The 15,589-nt window shown below is 44.2% G+C and overlaps 1 protein-coding gene across 17 annotated transcripts in view; it reads left to right on the top strand.

Annotated features, from left to right (window-relative positions):
• Positions 1-15,589, top strand: part of LOC120878006 (cytochrome c oxidase assembly factor 1 homolog) — a 91,307-nt gene extending 75,718 nt beyond the window's left edge. For 4 of the 17 annotated variants that reach the window (XM_040260555.1, XM_040260560.1, XM_040260558.1 and 1 more), the window contains 5 exons: positions 8,490-8,541; positions 9,896-9,995; positions 11,980-12,128; positions 13,741-13,817; positions 14,602-15,589. In XM_040260555.1, coding sequence (XP_040116489.1) covers positions 9,911-9,995; positions 11,980-12,128; positions 13,741-13,817; positions 14,602-14,698 — 408 coding nt within the window. In that variant the 5' untranslated portion in view covers positions 8,490-8,541; positions 9,896-9,910 and the 3' untranslated portion in view covers positions 14,699-15,589. The remainder of the gene's footprint in view (positions 1-8,489; positions 8,542-9,895; positions 9,996-11,979; positions 12,129-13,740; positions 13,818-14,601) is intronic. The other 13 variants (XM_040260561.1, XM_040260559.1, XM_040260562.1 and 10 more) reach the window with 5 other exon arrangements.

Genomic DNA, 15,589 nt, shown 5'->3' on the forward strand with positions numbered 1-15,589 from the left:
TCCAAGAAGTTGTCACAGGGTTGGGCAGTGAAAACAGGAGAATGTTTGCATCAGTCCCACAAAGCCTTAAGGAAGGAATGCCGCCTGTTAAGACACTGCAGAGTCTCAGTATGTTCAAATATGTATCTATACATACACACATTGAGCTTGCAAGGTTCAAAAAAATTATTCAAATTCCCTGTTCTCGATTGCTTTTTTGTTAATTGGATTTGTTAAAGATGGGAAATGACATGTTGGTCTCCTACTATGGTGATTTTCAGTTTTTTAAATTTTATCTCTAGTTGTTTTTGGCTGTATATTTTAGTGTCGTTTGCCACTAATTTTTATAACTATTATAGTTTTGTCTATTTTTATCCCAAGTAGTGCTTTTTGCCTTGAACTGACTCTTTGTTTCCACTCTGCTTTGTTTTTGTATGAATATGCCAAGTCTTCCGTTTTTGAGCCTTTAATTGCATTTTAGATTGTTGCTCTTAAAAATAATGTAAATTTGAAAGAGTTGATTTTTAAAAAATCCTTTTAGAAAAGCTTTTAAAAGATGTTTTGGTGCATAACAAACCATCTTGAAACTTAGTGGCTTTAAGCTAGAACTATTTTGTTAACTCTCATGACTTATAGTTGGGATAGCTGGATAGTTCTTCTGTTCCATGGTTATTCAGCTGGTACTGCAGTCATCTGGTGGCTTACTAGGACTAGAATGTCCATGAAGCCTCATTCACGTGGTTGTTGGTGCCTTGGTGCAGGGATAGTTCTTGGGACAGTGGGGCATACTGTCTGTTTATCTGTCTGCCTACTATCTCGTCTCAGTCCTCTCCCTTACCAGTGGTGTCTTCACTTATTCTTTTTATGTGATCTCTACAGCAGGGCAGAGTAACCGTACTTTTTATATGATGGCTTGGGACTCTCAACAGTGCTGAAGTGAAAGCTGCCAGGCCTTCTTAAAGCTGAGGCATAGAACTGCCACAGGGTCAGTTCGGCCTCATTGTGTTGGCTGAAGGAGTCCTAGAGCCAGCCCAGATTCATATCAAGGTGTGAATATCAGGAGGTGTGGTTCATTGAGGGCATCCTGGGAGCCTATTTACCACAATATGAGAGTCTAAACCTTTCACATTTATTATTTTAATTGACATGATATTGTTCTTAGGGCTCAGACTTTTACTTCCTTTAGTGAATTTGCATATGCTTTTAATTCTATTAACTTCTGTATCAACATCAAGAATAATAATAGTACTTGTACTCCAATTTGGCTCAGATGATAAAGAATCTGCCTGTAATGCAGGAGACCTGGGTTCTATCTCTGGATTGGGAAGATCCCCTGGAGAAGGGAGAGGCAACCCACTCTAGTATTTTTGCCTGGAGAATTCTTTGGACAGAGGAGCCTTGCAACCTGAACCATGGAATCAGTTATGCTGACTGGGGGCTTCAGCATGATTTTACTTATGTTTTATACGTATTATGTGGAATTTTAGGCCATGTTATAAATTTGTATATTGTATATATCTTTTTAAAAGTTTTAGGTGTTTTCATTCATTTTGTAACTGCATAAACAATAATCTTTTAGATCTAATTAATTGAATCTAATTAAATATAGATCTAATTAGATCTAATTAATTGCATGCTGTCTTTCCTAATACACTTTTTTCCTAGATAATTTGGGTTTATTTTTTGATAAAATGTAATATATCTTTAATGTTTCAGGAAGGCTATGTGGGTTATGTAACATCTGGATTCTTTCCAAATATATAATGACTTCCTCTGTCTTCACACAATTTGATTGGCTATAAAGTTTTTGTTTGTTTGTTTGTTTGTTTTTGGCCATACCACTGACTTGTGGGATCTTAGTTCCTTGACCGGGGCCCCTAGCAGTGAAAGCGCTGAGTCCTAATCACTGAATTGCCAGGGAACTCCTGGTTTTAGAGGTCTTGGATCACACTCAGTGCTTCCCAGGAATTTATTGTTATTATTCTTTTGTCTTGGGAAATTTATTGTCATTTATGGGTATACCATTTTAGGGTACTGGGATTTTTCTCCCCCTGTAATATAAAGTTTTTGCCAGTGAGGGTTGGTGAATAGATCTGGAAGATGGTGTACATTTTTGTCTTTTTTCAATTTTGTTTTCTTCTAGTATAATTCTGTTTTGTCTCGTCTTCAGTTTAACAGCAGTTATGACGATCAGGCTTGTTAGATCTTAGTTCTGAAACTGGCATTTGTCACTTGCTCTATTTTTGCTCTTTTATTGTCCACTATGGGAAAACTCTTGTTAACTTTTGGCCACACCACCCAACATGTGAGATCTTGGTTCTGTGATCAACCGAGGATCAAACATGCGGCCCATGTATTGGAAGATGGAGTCTTAAGCACTGGGCCCCGGGCCAGCCCCTGGGAAGACTTGATGTAACTTTCTCATTTTGAAGTCAGCTTTTCTGGTCATGTTACTTCTGCTGTTTTTCTCCAGCGCTAATGTCAGGGTGGGTCAGACGGTAAAGCGTCTGCCTGCAATGCGGGAGACCTGGGTTCAAACCCAGGGTCGGGAGGATCCCCTGGAGAAGGCAATGGCAGCCCACTCCAGTACTCGTGCCTGGAGAATCCCGCGGATGGAGGAGCCTGGGGGGCTGCGGTCCCTGGGGTCGCAGAGTCGGACACGACTGGGCGACTCCACTTCAGGGTCCGGTGTGCTGTCGCATTTTCGAGTTTCCTTGGGGTCTTACCTGAGCTTCTTCTGTTTCCCTCTTAGCGTGGTGTCTCTGTATTCCCATCTTGTGTGCTCTTAGTCGCTCAGTCGTGTCTGTCTTTGTGACCCCATGGACTGTAGCCTACCAGGCTCCTCTGCCCCTGGGGATTCTCCAGGCAAGAATATCGGAATAGGTTGCCTTGCCCTCCTCCAGGGGATCTTCCCAACCCAGGGTCTGAACCCAGGTCTCCTATATTGCGCGCGGATTCTTGACTGTCTGAGCCACTAGGGAAGCCCGTCTTGCTTGGTTCTTACAGGCAGTGTCTTTCAATAACTAAGGATGTGTCCAAATCAGTGTTCTTCTTCATATTATTTTATTTCTTGGAGTAAATTGTTGCCAGTGCCAGTCGTGTCTCTACTTGCTGTGAAATTTTACTGACTAGGATTGTAGCCTCTGAGTGGATATAGAAGAACTTCTGGATGGGGAAGGAATTGTGGCTGTCAGGGCTCACCCAGTGTGGGGCTGGCTGCCTGGCTCCTGATTGCTGCAAACCCAGGAACCCTGGGCTGAGGCTGGAGAGGGGTGAAGGGCTACACCTTCTTCCCACGCACTTCCTGGCAGCTGTGTTCTTACCCTTCAGAGGTAGGTGGAGCTGCGGTTGGCCTTTGAACTGTGTCTTTCTTCACACTAGTTAGTGGAACTTTCTCCCAGATTTTAGTAATATGTTACTGTCTGAAGTAGGCTCTGCTTTCTGTCTTTTCTTGTGTGTGTCTTTATAGCTGTTTTAAATGGGATTTAAAAATTCATGTCAAGTCGCCTGGTGCCCTCTTAAGCTAGTTTTTTTTTCATCCTATATTTCATTATTTTTTAAAAAAATGTTAAGGAGCTTTCTAGGTGGCTCAGTGGTAAGGAATCTGCCTGTCAGTGCAGGAGACGCAGGTTCAATCCCTGGGTCAAGAAGATCCCTTGGAGTAGGAAATGGCAACCCACTCCAGTATCCTTGCCTGGAAAACTCCATGGACAGAGGAGCCTGGCAGGCTGCAGTCCGTGGTGTCACAGTCAGAAACAACCGAGCGACTGAGCACAGTCCTTTTTATCGGCACCAGGATCTCTTCCAGGTAGTCACTGTTTCCCTGGAATCACTCCCAGGTACTTGGATCTCTTATCAACATTGGACAGCCTTTTATCAGCATTCCTAACTCACCTTAACCCGGGGGAAAGTTGCCTCCTGCCAGGTGCTTTCCTCATGATTATCCTGAGTTCAGAACAGAAAGTTTTCTTCTAGAAGCACTTGGTTATTCTAAGACTCCAGAGCCAAAACTGGATAGAAAGCTTAATTTTTAAAGTGCTTACCTTCTTAGTCTTTTAATTCAGGGAAGGGGTTTAAACAACAGAAATTCATATTGTCAGAGTTCTGGAGGCTGGGAGGCCCCAAGACCAAGGTGTAGGTGGGCGGTTCCTTCTGAGGCCTCTCTCCTTGGCTTGCAGGTGCTTGCCTTGCTGCCTCTTCACATGGTTTGCTCTGCACACCTGCATCCCTGGTGTCTCTTCCTCTTCTTCTGAGGATATCAGTCATAATGGACTAGAGCTCCACCTTCCTGGTCTCATTTTAACATGATCCCCTTTTTTTTCCCCCTTTCTCATTTTTATTGAGGTGTAATTGACAAATAAAATTGTCAGATATTTATAATGTACAGCTGTGATGATCTAATATATATAATGTAAACACTATAAGTGGATTTCCTCTAACAAATCCATCACTTAACTTTTATTTATTTTTGGTGAGGATATTTATTGTCTTTTAATTTAAAAACATCTTTTAATCACATTTATTTGCATGCTGCTATATTTTTGGGTTTTTAGCCTCTTTTGTCTCCCTTATCTCAAATATACTACAGTTCATTCTTTGGAAGTTTGGCCCCAGTTTTCTTTTTTGCTAGTCACACTTCTTTTCTTATATTTTATTTTTTGTCTATTTTTGGTCTTTTTTGGTCTAGTCCTTCCTTGTTCTTTCACTTTCTTTCTTACTGTCTTAATTTTTTCATGTCTATTTTCTTAAGCCGGATGTCCTCCCCTCCTCTGCCCTCTCTTCCTCATGGTTTGATTTTCTAAAGGCTGGAAGATGTGTAATCCTCCAAGAGTGGCAGTATTGTAGGCAGTGTCATTCAGCAGATGGGAAGACCTGCCTCTCCTCCATCCAGTATTTTCTGAGTCAGTGTTCTCTCTGTCTTGACCCCTGAAATGATGACTTGAGGATATATTGACATGTGACCTTTAGAGTGGCTTTTGGACAGCACATACCACCTGTGTGAGAATCTGATTATTCTGAAATCTATGATCTGTAATGTGTATTTTGTCACTCAGTGGAAAGACCATGGCTTGCAGGGTCAGACAGATGGTCGTCATAGCCCTTCTATGGAAGAGCTACGTGACCCTAAGCTGTCCTCAGAGGATTCTGATGTGCAGAGGTTGCGATTGCACCGTGAGACTGCTTCCCTCCTTCCAGCTCAGGTGTTTTTCTGTGGCTCGAACCTTCAGGGGTTCTTCTGTCCACCCTGCTGGTGAGACTTCTGCAGACCTCCTTCGCTCTGCAGACCTCCTTCATCTGCAGGGGCTTGAGGGGAGCAGCCAGGAGGTAGTCTCGGACCGTCTGCTGGCTCTCGCAGCTGTCTAACAGATCGCCTTTTGATCCTAGAAAGGGGGTCAGTACTTTGAAATCACTGGGGCCCAAGTACCGTTTGTGTGTCAGAGCAGAGCTATTAGGACTGCTTTCTGGAGACATCTTGCCTGTACTTAGTTCCACCTTCCCGTGGCTAACCATCCCTTAGTTTTCAAAATGAGTTGCAACCCTTTCCTCTCGGTTAATTGTAAACCAAAAAAAAATAAATTTTTTTTTTCTTGGCTGTGTAGTAGGCTAATTGAGGGCTTCCTAGTGGCTTGGTGATAAAGAATTCACCTGCCAGTGCAGATGTGGGTTCGATTCCTGGGTCGAGAAGATACCCTGGAGAAGGAAATGGCAACCCACTCCAGTATTCTTGCCTAGAGAATCCCCATGGACAGAGAGGAGTGTGACGGGCTACAGTCCTGCAGTTGCAGAGTCAGACACAACTTAGTGACTAACCAATAAGAAAAGTAACTGAATTTGAGTTTCTTGGGAGATTTTCACTTCATTAAAAAATCTTCGATTCTTATCAAACACTTAGATATAAAATGTCACCTTCTTGGAGGTAGCTTAAAGTCTGTCTCTAGTTTTACAGAGATTTTTGGAACTTTTTGTGAGATTAAGGGCTGCTGAATACTTTATTCAAAAGTTAGCCAATGGGGCAGGGAAACTGAAGCTGGGTAAAAAGGAGCAGAGACTGAGCCCCCCTTTCTCCCATCCCAATCCCTTCTCCTTGCTTGGACACACTCAGTGGCTCCCTGGAGACCACAATCCAGTCAGGTGGATCATGACTGCCTTAGCGCTCCACGGAGTCAGAGTAGCCCAGTAGAGCTCCCGACTAAGTCCTTACTATTTGGGTCACTTGTGAGATTCTATTTATGCTTTTTTTTATTGGACTGCGATTGTGGTTTTGATTATGATATTTTATAAAAAGATCTGGAGTGCTGTTTGTAACACCACCCACTTGAGAGATTGCCTTTCTGAACACGTGTGGGAGAGATAGCAGGTATGGTATCAGGAGGGTGGTGTTCCTCCATAGACGCTCTGGACCTTGTAGCTACTTAGGCTCCTTTTTCTGCTGAGCAGATAGGAAGCTCAGTGTCAAGACTGTGGCCACCTTGAGGAAACGGCTAGTGCATGACTGTGTAGTTTGGGGTACTAACTTTACCCCAGCCTTTTCTTCTTAAAATTGTTTTCCATTTGTCTTCATTTCCTTATTCATCTGTTTACTTCTCTTCTGACATGTAATATCCTTGGTAGCCCCATCATTCTTTTTAGAAGTTGGTGTATAAATTAGCAAATATATAAAAGAACTGTCCTAAATATTTTAAGAAACCGTCCTCTTGATGGATTCTTACCACTCTGGTCTGAGCTGTAGGCTGGGCTGTTGCAGAAGTCACCTGTCTGGTCATGCCCTATCCCATCCCTCTCCTTTCTGCAGCCCTTTCCTGCAGAGTCAACCCAGCCACACAGGGTAGATGCCTTTCTGAGCAAATGCTTCCATTTCTAGACCCATTTCCCATGGTTCCCCTTCTGTACTTCTGCAGCTCTGGTTCTGCCACTCTGCCCTCCCTCTGCTTGTCATTTCTGTGAACCTGAAGGCCTCTTCCTACCCCTTCATCTCTCTCTGCTCTGTGTCGGTTTCCTCTGTGAAAGCAGGGCGGACCACTTCCTGGGTGCTAGTTGCTTTCCTGCTGCATGTGTTGGGTCACAGTAACTGGGTTGCTCACTCACAGGGGCCTTTGTGCAAATTAGAACAAGGTACTGCATATGACTTCCTCCTACTGGAAACCTGTCTGATAAATGTATGAGTCCAGGCTGTTTACTCTGTGAGGGGCGCCCTGAGTGTGTGGGGGTGGTGGGTAGAGGGGTGTGCCTGCCTGTGCAGTTGTGCTCCATGGCCCCGTGTTGTAGTTGATGGGAATTGTCCATATCCCCAGCACCATCAGTCTGGCCAGGGCAGGCCCTCAACACCTGTTTGCTAAGCTAAAGGAAGAACAAAAGTGAATTCACGCCATGCTCTTTTCTGAAAAATAGCAGGGAAAGCACACTTGACAAGGCTTTTGCACTGAATGTGACGAATATATTATAATGCTGAGATGTATTTTTTTCCCCCCACATCTCAGTATTTTTGAGATGACAGATACCTTAGTCAGTGGACTGTGGTAGGTGAAGACACAGCCCCTGGAGCTGGACTACTTGGGTCTGAATCCCAGGGCTACCACTCACACACTTATTTGTGAGATTCTGGGCATTTTACTTAATCTTTTTATGTCTCAGTTTTAACAATAGTTTGTTCCTCTACTTCCTGGGGTTGTAGTGAGAGTTCAATGGATTAATATATGTGCAGTGCTGGCTCAGACGGTAAAGTGTCTGTCTACAATGCGGGAGACCCAGATTCGATCCCTGGGTCAGGAAGATCCCTTGGAGAAGGAAATGGCAACCCACTTCAGTATTCTTGCCTGGAAAATTCCGTGCACAGAGGAGCCTGGTAGGCTACAGTCCATGAGGTCGCAAAGAGTCAGACACGACTGAGCGACTTCACTTTCCTTTCACTTTAGAATATCACCAGGCAGGTAGTAAACAGTAAGAGATATGAGTAGTAGCTGTTAGCAGCACTATTAAAGGCAACATAGACACTCACTATATTGCTGTTTCCTTTTAACCCCGAAAAGCTGTTTTAATCCATGGAGCGCAGCTTACATGGATAAGCATCCCGTGTCAGTAGCTGCGGACTGGCCGCGTTCTGTGTGCGAAGGTTGAACCCTCTCTTGCCCGCACCAGTTTCTGGTTTGCTGCAAGAGAACATGCACAGTATGCTGACAGGAAACCAGCAGGCTTAGTGTTTTCTTCTTAATATAGCGAAAGAGAAAGAGGGGAAAACCAGATAAGGCTCATTTTAGAACTTAACTTCTCCAAAGCTTAGACTGGTAATAAGTCTTAGCTGTGTAAAACTATCAACCAAAGAAAATTGTATTTGAGAAAGTGATTATGTATCCATTAATTCATTCACTGCACTAAGCAGCTTGTCGGATTTTAGTTCCCTGACCAGGGATTGAACTTAGGTTCTTGGCAGTGAGAGCCCGGAGGCTTACCCACTGGACCACCAGGGAATTCCGAGAAAGTTCTTCTAATGTAAAGTTTTTGTCTGATTGCAGGGCAACCTTCCTTAGATGGTTTTCAAGGAAACTGGGCTATGAAGTGGCAAAGGTAATGACTGTTCTGGGGCCTAGCTCCCCATCTGACGCCTCCCGGTGTCCTCAAGTTAGACAGTAGATGGACGTCTCTCCCCAGATAGTCGTGGGTTCCCCGGGTCCTCACTGTTCACTTGTGGCTGGCTGCAAGACCACGTCAGGGGTGTGGTGGCTCTTCTCTGAATTGCTTTGGACTTTTCCTCCTGTCTTGGGCTCGCTTGAGAAACGACAGCTGTGTAGGAAGCTGTGCATGACTCCTGCTCACTGCCACACCCCGTTGAGCTCTCCTTCACGTTAAGCAAGATCTGACTAATGCATTCTTTGGAGATGCTCTGCCTGTTTTCATCATGAGACTAAATGTTTTTTTTCCCAGATCACACTACTGTAATTGAGTTTACCCTCCACTTTGAGAAATATCCTTACCTACCAGAGAGCAGAGCAGAGACTCCCATGGCATTGGAGGACACTGATTTGGAGTTTTGGTACCCTTTCCTTAGTTGAACAAAACAGTATATGAGTAAACAATATAGGGATGATCTGAAACTTCATCTTTTTAAATTTATCTAAACCCTGAGTTTGATATTTCTGTGTAGAACTGGTCAACTTCAGCGCTGTCAGGGGGTGTGTTTAATGACCAGTTCCCAGAAAGAGTTATCTACATGAGGAACTTTCTCCAATAGGCCTTCTTCTGAACCTTCAGGATTCATTTACCTTCAGGTTGCAGAAATGATAGGCAGGCAGCTGTTCTTACTCTCCATGCCCCAAAGGTGGAGGAGCAGACGGTGGGAATGTGTTCATCTTGACTCAGGTTGGTTAGCCGAGACACCCGCTGATCTGAGTCCAGTGCGATGGGTTTGGTGCACTGAACTTGCTGAGCTGGCTCCTCTCCATCTCTTCATTCAGCCTGAAAGTCACGGCCAGTTTCCTTATCCAGGGGGTGGGGCATTGCTCAAAATATGAAAGAAAGCAGCCAGTGACTGCTCTGGCCCACTTGTAGGCTTACAAGACCAGCTATTGCCACAAAGGGAGAAGCTTCCTGTTTACCAGCCGGCGTGAGACAAAGTGGTTGTGCTTCCTGGCTGTGTGGGACTTGGCACGTGGGCCACATTCTGTCCATCAGGACGGCAGGGCTGAATGCCTGCTCTGTGCTCAGCCCTTGCCCCTGTGGCCCTGATCCTGAATGCAGGCCACCCTCTGGAGGGCACTTTCACTTGGGCTCCAGAACTGGCCCCGGCCTTCTGAAAGGGAAGGCAGCCTCGCCTCCTTGCTGGCTTCCTCCTTAGCTTTCCCTTCCCCATGGGGCCCAATCCAGGCAGAAACCTTGGCACGAACCTGAATCTCACCATAAATTCACATCTTTTGTTCCTAAGTCTCTAGGAAGCAGGATGCCAATGCCTCTGGGGAAACAGATCTTTTTCGCTGGCGTGGCAGCTAGTGGGGGCTGCACCATGCTGTACTACCTGGTCCAGAGTAAGTATCTGGTGAAGCGCCCACGGCAAGGCCGCCTCTTAGTTCTCTTGGCCCCTTCCTCCATCAAAGGAAATACTTCAGATGCTTTCAGTAGATTAGAGAAAGAAGGAAAGGGCTATTTTAAGCAGCCAGTACACCATTCCATTGGCTATAGCTTCCTTCTCATCCTATAATCCCAGTTTTCCCAGGAGCCACAAGAACAAATAAAAGGAACAGGACTCATTTGCATAAGAAGCCTTGAAAAAGCAAGATGGGCTTTCACCCCTGTGCACACGCAGGGGATCCATCAAGATTTCTGAGATTATGTAAAGAACAAAGGAAAGGGGGCTACCAGATGGTTCCCAGGTGTGGAAAACTGGCTTTCTCCAGTGTCCTCAGCCTGTTCACCCTGCCATTCTCTGCTGTTCATTTAGTGGCTGACGGGACACCTTGAGCTGGGGACTGGGGCAGGAGCAGAAGATAAAAGCAGAGTCCAGGCTGGCAAAATCCTGACAGATGCGGCTTCCAGCCCCACTGCACCTAAATTGGAATTTGTAAAGATAGACCATGATTATTGTGAGCAGCCGAGACATTTAAGGGCATTTCAGTGCTACTGGTTGCGAAGCAGCAGCAGAAAAAGACTGACTTTCTTTGAAGATCTTTTATGCCTGCCCAGCTTGGCTCCTTACCCTGTTACTTCCTGCCCTGACATGAGCATCACCCACAGCCAGGCAGATAGCCTCAGCCCACTCCACTCGTTCTTCCCCACCTTCCTTCAGGGCTGACCCAGAGGTCTCTGGATCTAGAGTGGCCCAGGGATAATTCAGACTGGAATAGCTCAGCACCCCTGCCCCTCTGCCAGAGCAACGGAGGCAGAATGTGACAGGAATGAATACATTTTCGGGTTGAGGGCCTGGCAGCCTTCTGAGCGAGCTGGGGTCAGCTGATAGCGATAGTTCAGTGGGCTCTGCGACCAGCTGCCTGGGTTGAATCACAACTCCCAACTCTGGCCTAGCTGTGTGACCTTATGGTGGAGTCTGTGTTCTTCCTGGGCCTGAGTTATCTATGTGATGAGGGGTGTGAGGTTGTTGTAAAAATTATATCAATCTCACAACTTGTGGGATACGGAGGAATTGCTCAGGGAAGGTGGTCTGGATTACCACCTCTGCTCCTCCGTTTGTCATGGCTGAGACCTTGTTCATGCCTGCAGCCCTCTCCTGGGAGGCCATCCTGGAAGGGCATTCTCCTTGACCTCTCCAGGCTCAAGCTGCCTTTCCCGTCTATTACTGTGATCTGGCCTACAAGTCTTGTAGCCACACTGACAACCATACTTGAGAAGCTTAGCTTCCTTTGGTCTCTTCCTGGGGAGGCTTGTCATACCTGATGCTTTCAGGGAAGTGCTTCCTGGAGTTCCCAGTAGCCTTTGGGCCAAGGATACCTGAGGCTGAGGGCAGTTTATCTACTTGAAATGTTGGCATAAATCTGTAAACTTGACAAGTTAGCATTTTCATGTCCTATTGGCCTAAGGGTTTTGTTTTTGGTGGTGCAATCTCTCTATATTTTGCTGGTTTATCAGAACCTTCCTCTTAGTGGAAGGAGTAATGTTCAGAAGTCAAGTTAGATTCTGGCCCCAACTCCGCTTCAGATTAGCCGTGTCACTGAGCAAGTCATGGAATCACAGGACATAGAAATAGAAAGTTAGAGAAGGTCTGAACAGACGCCTTACGTGAAGAAGAGAGGCAGTGAATGAGGTGAGGAAATAAGAAATGAAGTTGACACAGAAAGATCAAATACCTTGCTCAAGGTCACCTGCCATGCCTCTACAGATGCTGACTTCCTATGTTTTAGTGTCTCTAAAATGGATGGATTAGATAGACCTTAATAATAATTCCACCTGTTGATTTCATGTTTGTTTCTATTTTCCATGCTGTACATGAATTGTGTCATTTAACTTTCTACAAGTTCAGTAAAGGAAATACATGTAACCCCTCTGTTTTCCACTTAGAAATGTTTTCCAGAGCTTCTTATTACCAGCTGGCCCTGGAGCAGCTGCACAGCCACCCTGAGGCACTGGAAGCTCTGGGCACCCCTCTCAATGTTCACTACCTCCGACTCACCGACAAGTACAACTTTGTGGACATCGCCGATGCAAAGGTAACCTGCTCCCACTGTGAACTGTAGGCTGGGTGCCTACTGGGTTCAGGAAGGCCTGCTGTAATCTGGAAAGGGTCTTGGAACAAGCTGGAGAAAAAGGTGTGAGATGGGAAAATCCACTATGTAAAACTGCCACTAGGTGTTACTTAGCACCTTAAAAAAAAAAAGCATTGTGGATTAATTAACTTGCCCATAAGTTTTCTTCCTTTCCGGGGAACTGATGTGGCAAAGAAAAACCTATTTGTGCTCAGGTCACCATCTTGAACTGAAAGTTGTTGAGAAATGATCAGTGGTGGTTTGCCAGTATTTCAGTTTTGGACTTGAAATATACCTACAGCTAATCGGTGCTCATTCAAATCTAGAAACTCTTTAAACTCCAGTTTTAAATGTAAAAGTTTCCATGCAATGCCAGTCCATTTTTTCAGCTATATCTCACTTTTATAGTTCAACTGATAAAACTCAACTGAATATAAAAAGCATTTTTTCCCTTCATCTAATATGTTAAAGGAATGATTCTAAGTTGTGTGGGGAATACAGAGACGACTCTGAGGGAGTTTATGGCTATGGTTCCCTCTGCCAGTGTGTTCTCAGCGGAGGTGTGGCTGGGAGAATGGGCTGAGTGAGGCAGTGAAAGGGCTGTGATGTCATCCTGTGAGCTGTGCACTTGATTCTGCAGCAAGCAGAAGGCCTGGAGTATTTGGAGGATAAGAGTGAGCTGATCTGACCTAGTTTATTTTTGTTCTTGTTGTTTTATTAACTTTAACAGGAAGAGTTTTATTGGAATTCTCCTCCTAACTACAAAAGCAATTTGTGCTCAAGTATTCTGCTAAAAATAGTCAGTGGTTTAAAAAAACTTTCAATTGATGTCTTGTTGAATTTATATTGGATTGGTCCAGTTTGTTGGCATGTAACTGTTCATAGTCTTCTCCTATGATTCTCTGTCTGTAATAAGAGTTGTGGCTCTTCCTCTTTCATTTCTCATTCGGGTCCACTCCTTTTTTTTTGAGTCTTTTTAGAGGTTTGTTGGTTTTCTTTTCCCAGCTCTAGATTATATTTATCTTTTCTATTGTTTTTTTAATCTATTAATTTCCTCTGATTTCTAACTCTTTTATGGTCCAGATCAGAGTATGGACCAATTTGCCACTAATAGTTACCCTTTTTAAGCAAACAGTGGGCTTGTTTTTTGTTTTTCTATTATGAAAAGTTTCAGGTATATGGAAAAGATGAGAGTCTGTGCTGTGGCACCCATGTGTCTGCTACCTGGATTCGGTACTCTCTTGCTCAGTGTGCTTTATCCCGTACCTATTTGCCTACCTCTGTTTGTTCATGAATCTCTAATTTCCAAATAGCCGTACACTTCACCTTTAAATTCATAAGCTATATATCATTAACTAGAATTTATGGTTGCTTTTTTTTGAGGTAAAATTTACTCCCTGTGACCTAAGTCTCCTATCTGATTAATTTTAACAAATGCATCCCCCTATGCAACTCAAGCCCCTACCTAGATACAGACTGTTCCCATCAGCTGAGAGTGGCCTCATGCTTTTCTCACGTTATAGCCATCTCTGAGAGGATAGCATTGTATCCACTTATGTCTCTTTATACCCCCCAGCTGAAGATCCCTGTCTCTGGACCAAAGTCAGAGGGCCACCTCTATGTCAGCTCATCCAGAGATGCCCCCTTTAAGAGGTATGATGGGAAAGTGGGTGGGGAGCAGGAGGAGAACCTTCTTCTGGAAACAATCTTGATTTCCCTTTTCAACTGCAGCTGTATGATTGCGGCACTAAGAATTAGTTTTACAAAGCTTCAGAAGTTTCACAGCCAGGACAACATGCATGCCCATGCTTTTGCTCTTAGCTCAGTCCGGACGTTTTCTCCAGTGCTAACTACTGGATCTGAGGAGCTTTAGTTGGTGTGGTCTAGGTCTGCTATGCTGTGTCACAGTTTCCAACGCTGCTGCCTCTGTCATTACAAGTGAATAAAGGCCTGGGTTCCTGTTCCAGAGTTATTCATCACATTCTTTATGTAAGCTCCCCCTCCACCCCATTAATTGGCTTTTCTTGTCTGGTTGCCAGGAGCTAAGTCACTCACTTCCCCCACGGGAAGCCTCTCTCTGAGATGTCTGCTCTTTAGCCAGGATGTATTTTAATTCCTGGGGACAAAAGGAGCAGGCGGTCCCTGCCTGGCCTCGCTGACCCCTGAGCCTGGGATTAGAGGAGGAGCTGAAGGTCGAGGGGAATTAGGAAACCAGGAATGAGGTGCTCCTTCTCTGATGCCAGCCATTCATTGTGAAACTTGCCTTGATGATGATTTTAATAAAGATAGCCTGAATAAAAGGTTAAAACATTGTTAACATACTGCTAACATAAAATAATTTTAAAAATTTAAGACATTCCAAAACTATTTCCTTTTAAACCATGTCTTTTGCCTCAGTGTTTCATTGATGAGAGACTATACTTTTGGTTTTTCTCAGGTGGAACCTTCAGGAGGTCTTCTTAGAGCTCAAGGATGGTCAGCAGATTCCCCTGTTCAAGCCCAGCAGGGACAACGACGAGGTGAAAAAGGAGTGAAGATGATCAGCTCCCTCTGCTCCTGGCCTCCCCGGTCACCATGCGTCCCCCAGGGCTGCAAGTGCGGCCATATGGTGATCTCTGTATCATTCTAATTTAACCACAGTGAACCCTACTGAAGTTTTTAATCAGAAACTTACTGTAATTTATAAGAATTTGAAAGTTCTCTGTATAGAAGTATAGAATAAAGGGAATCAGTATTAATAATGTTGACTTCTCATCTCTCACCAACCCACCCCCCGGCAAAAAAAAAGTTTTCAATGAAGTTTTCTAGCACTGACAATGTTTTTAATTGTTAACATCAGAATGCCAAGGGAGACAGACAAGCACTTCTGTCTGGTCGCTCTCCCCTAAATTGATGTTAAGTAGCTTGTTGGTCATTCTCAAGTACTTAGAATTTTTCTTCTTCATTGTTTTATTTTCTTGTTTTAGTCACCAACTGTCTGCCTAATTGAAGATTCACAAAATAACTGCTTTAACCCAAACATTTCAAAAGCTTAAAACAACCACATTTTAGAGAATCTTACCTGTAGGTTTTATTAGTCTTGCAGGGGGACAAGATCTTCTGAGCACCAGAGCCTATAAATCCCAGAAATCTGCCACTTTTGCTTTGGAAAGGCCAATTTAACCCCCTCAGTTAAACCCCCTTAATAATACTTATTAAGCTTAATGCAGTTATAATCAAGGATGTTCATCAGCTCTTTTCCTGCACTCTTAATATTCATTGAAGGGAAACTTCAAAAAGGTTATGTGTAAATGAGCTAAAGTATGAGGCCTTCACCATTGTTCTGTAGTTTGTTTTTTGAATAGAATATTAAGTGGAGAAGTCTTTCCCTGAGGGCACTTTTTCCAGAGTGTGTGTTGATTGATATTACAATCTGTGGAATCTTT

The sequence above is a fragment of the Oryx dammah genome, unplaced genomic scaffold (assembly GCF_014754425.2).
Source record: "Oryx dammah isolate SB20612 unplaced genomic scaffold, SCBI_Odam_1.1 HiC_scaffold_18, whole genome shotgun sequence".
Classification (NCBI taxonomy): Eukaryota; Metazoa; Chordata; class Mammalia; order Artiodactyla; family Bovidae; genus Oryx; species Oryx dammah.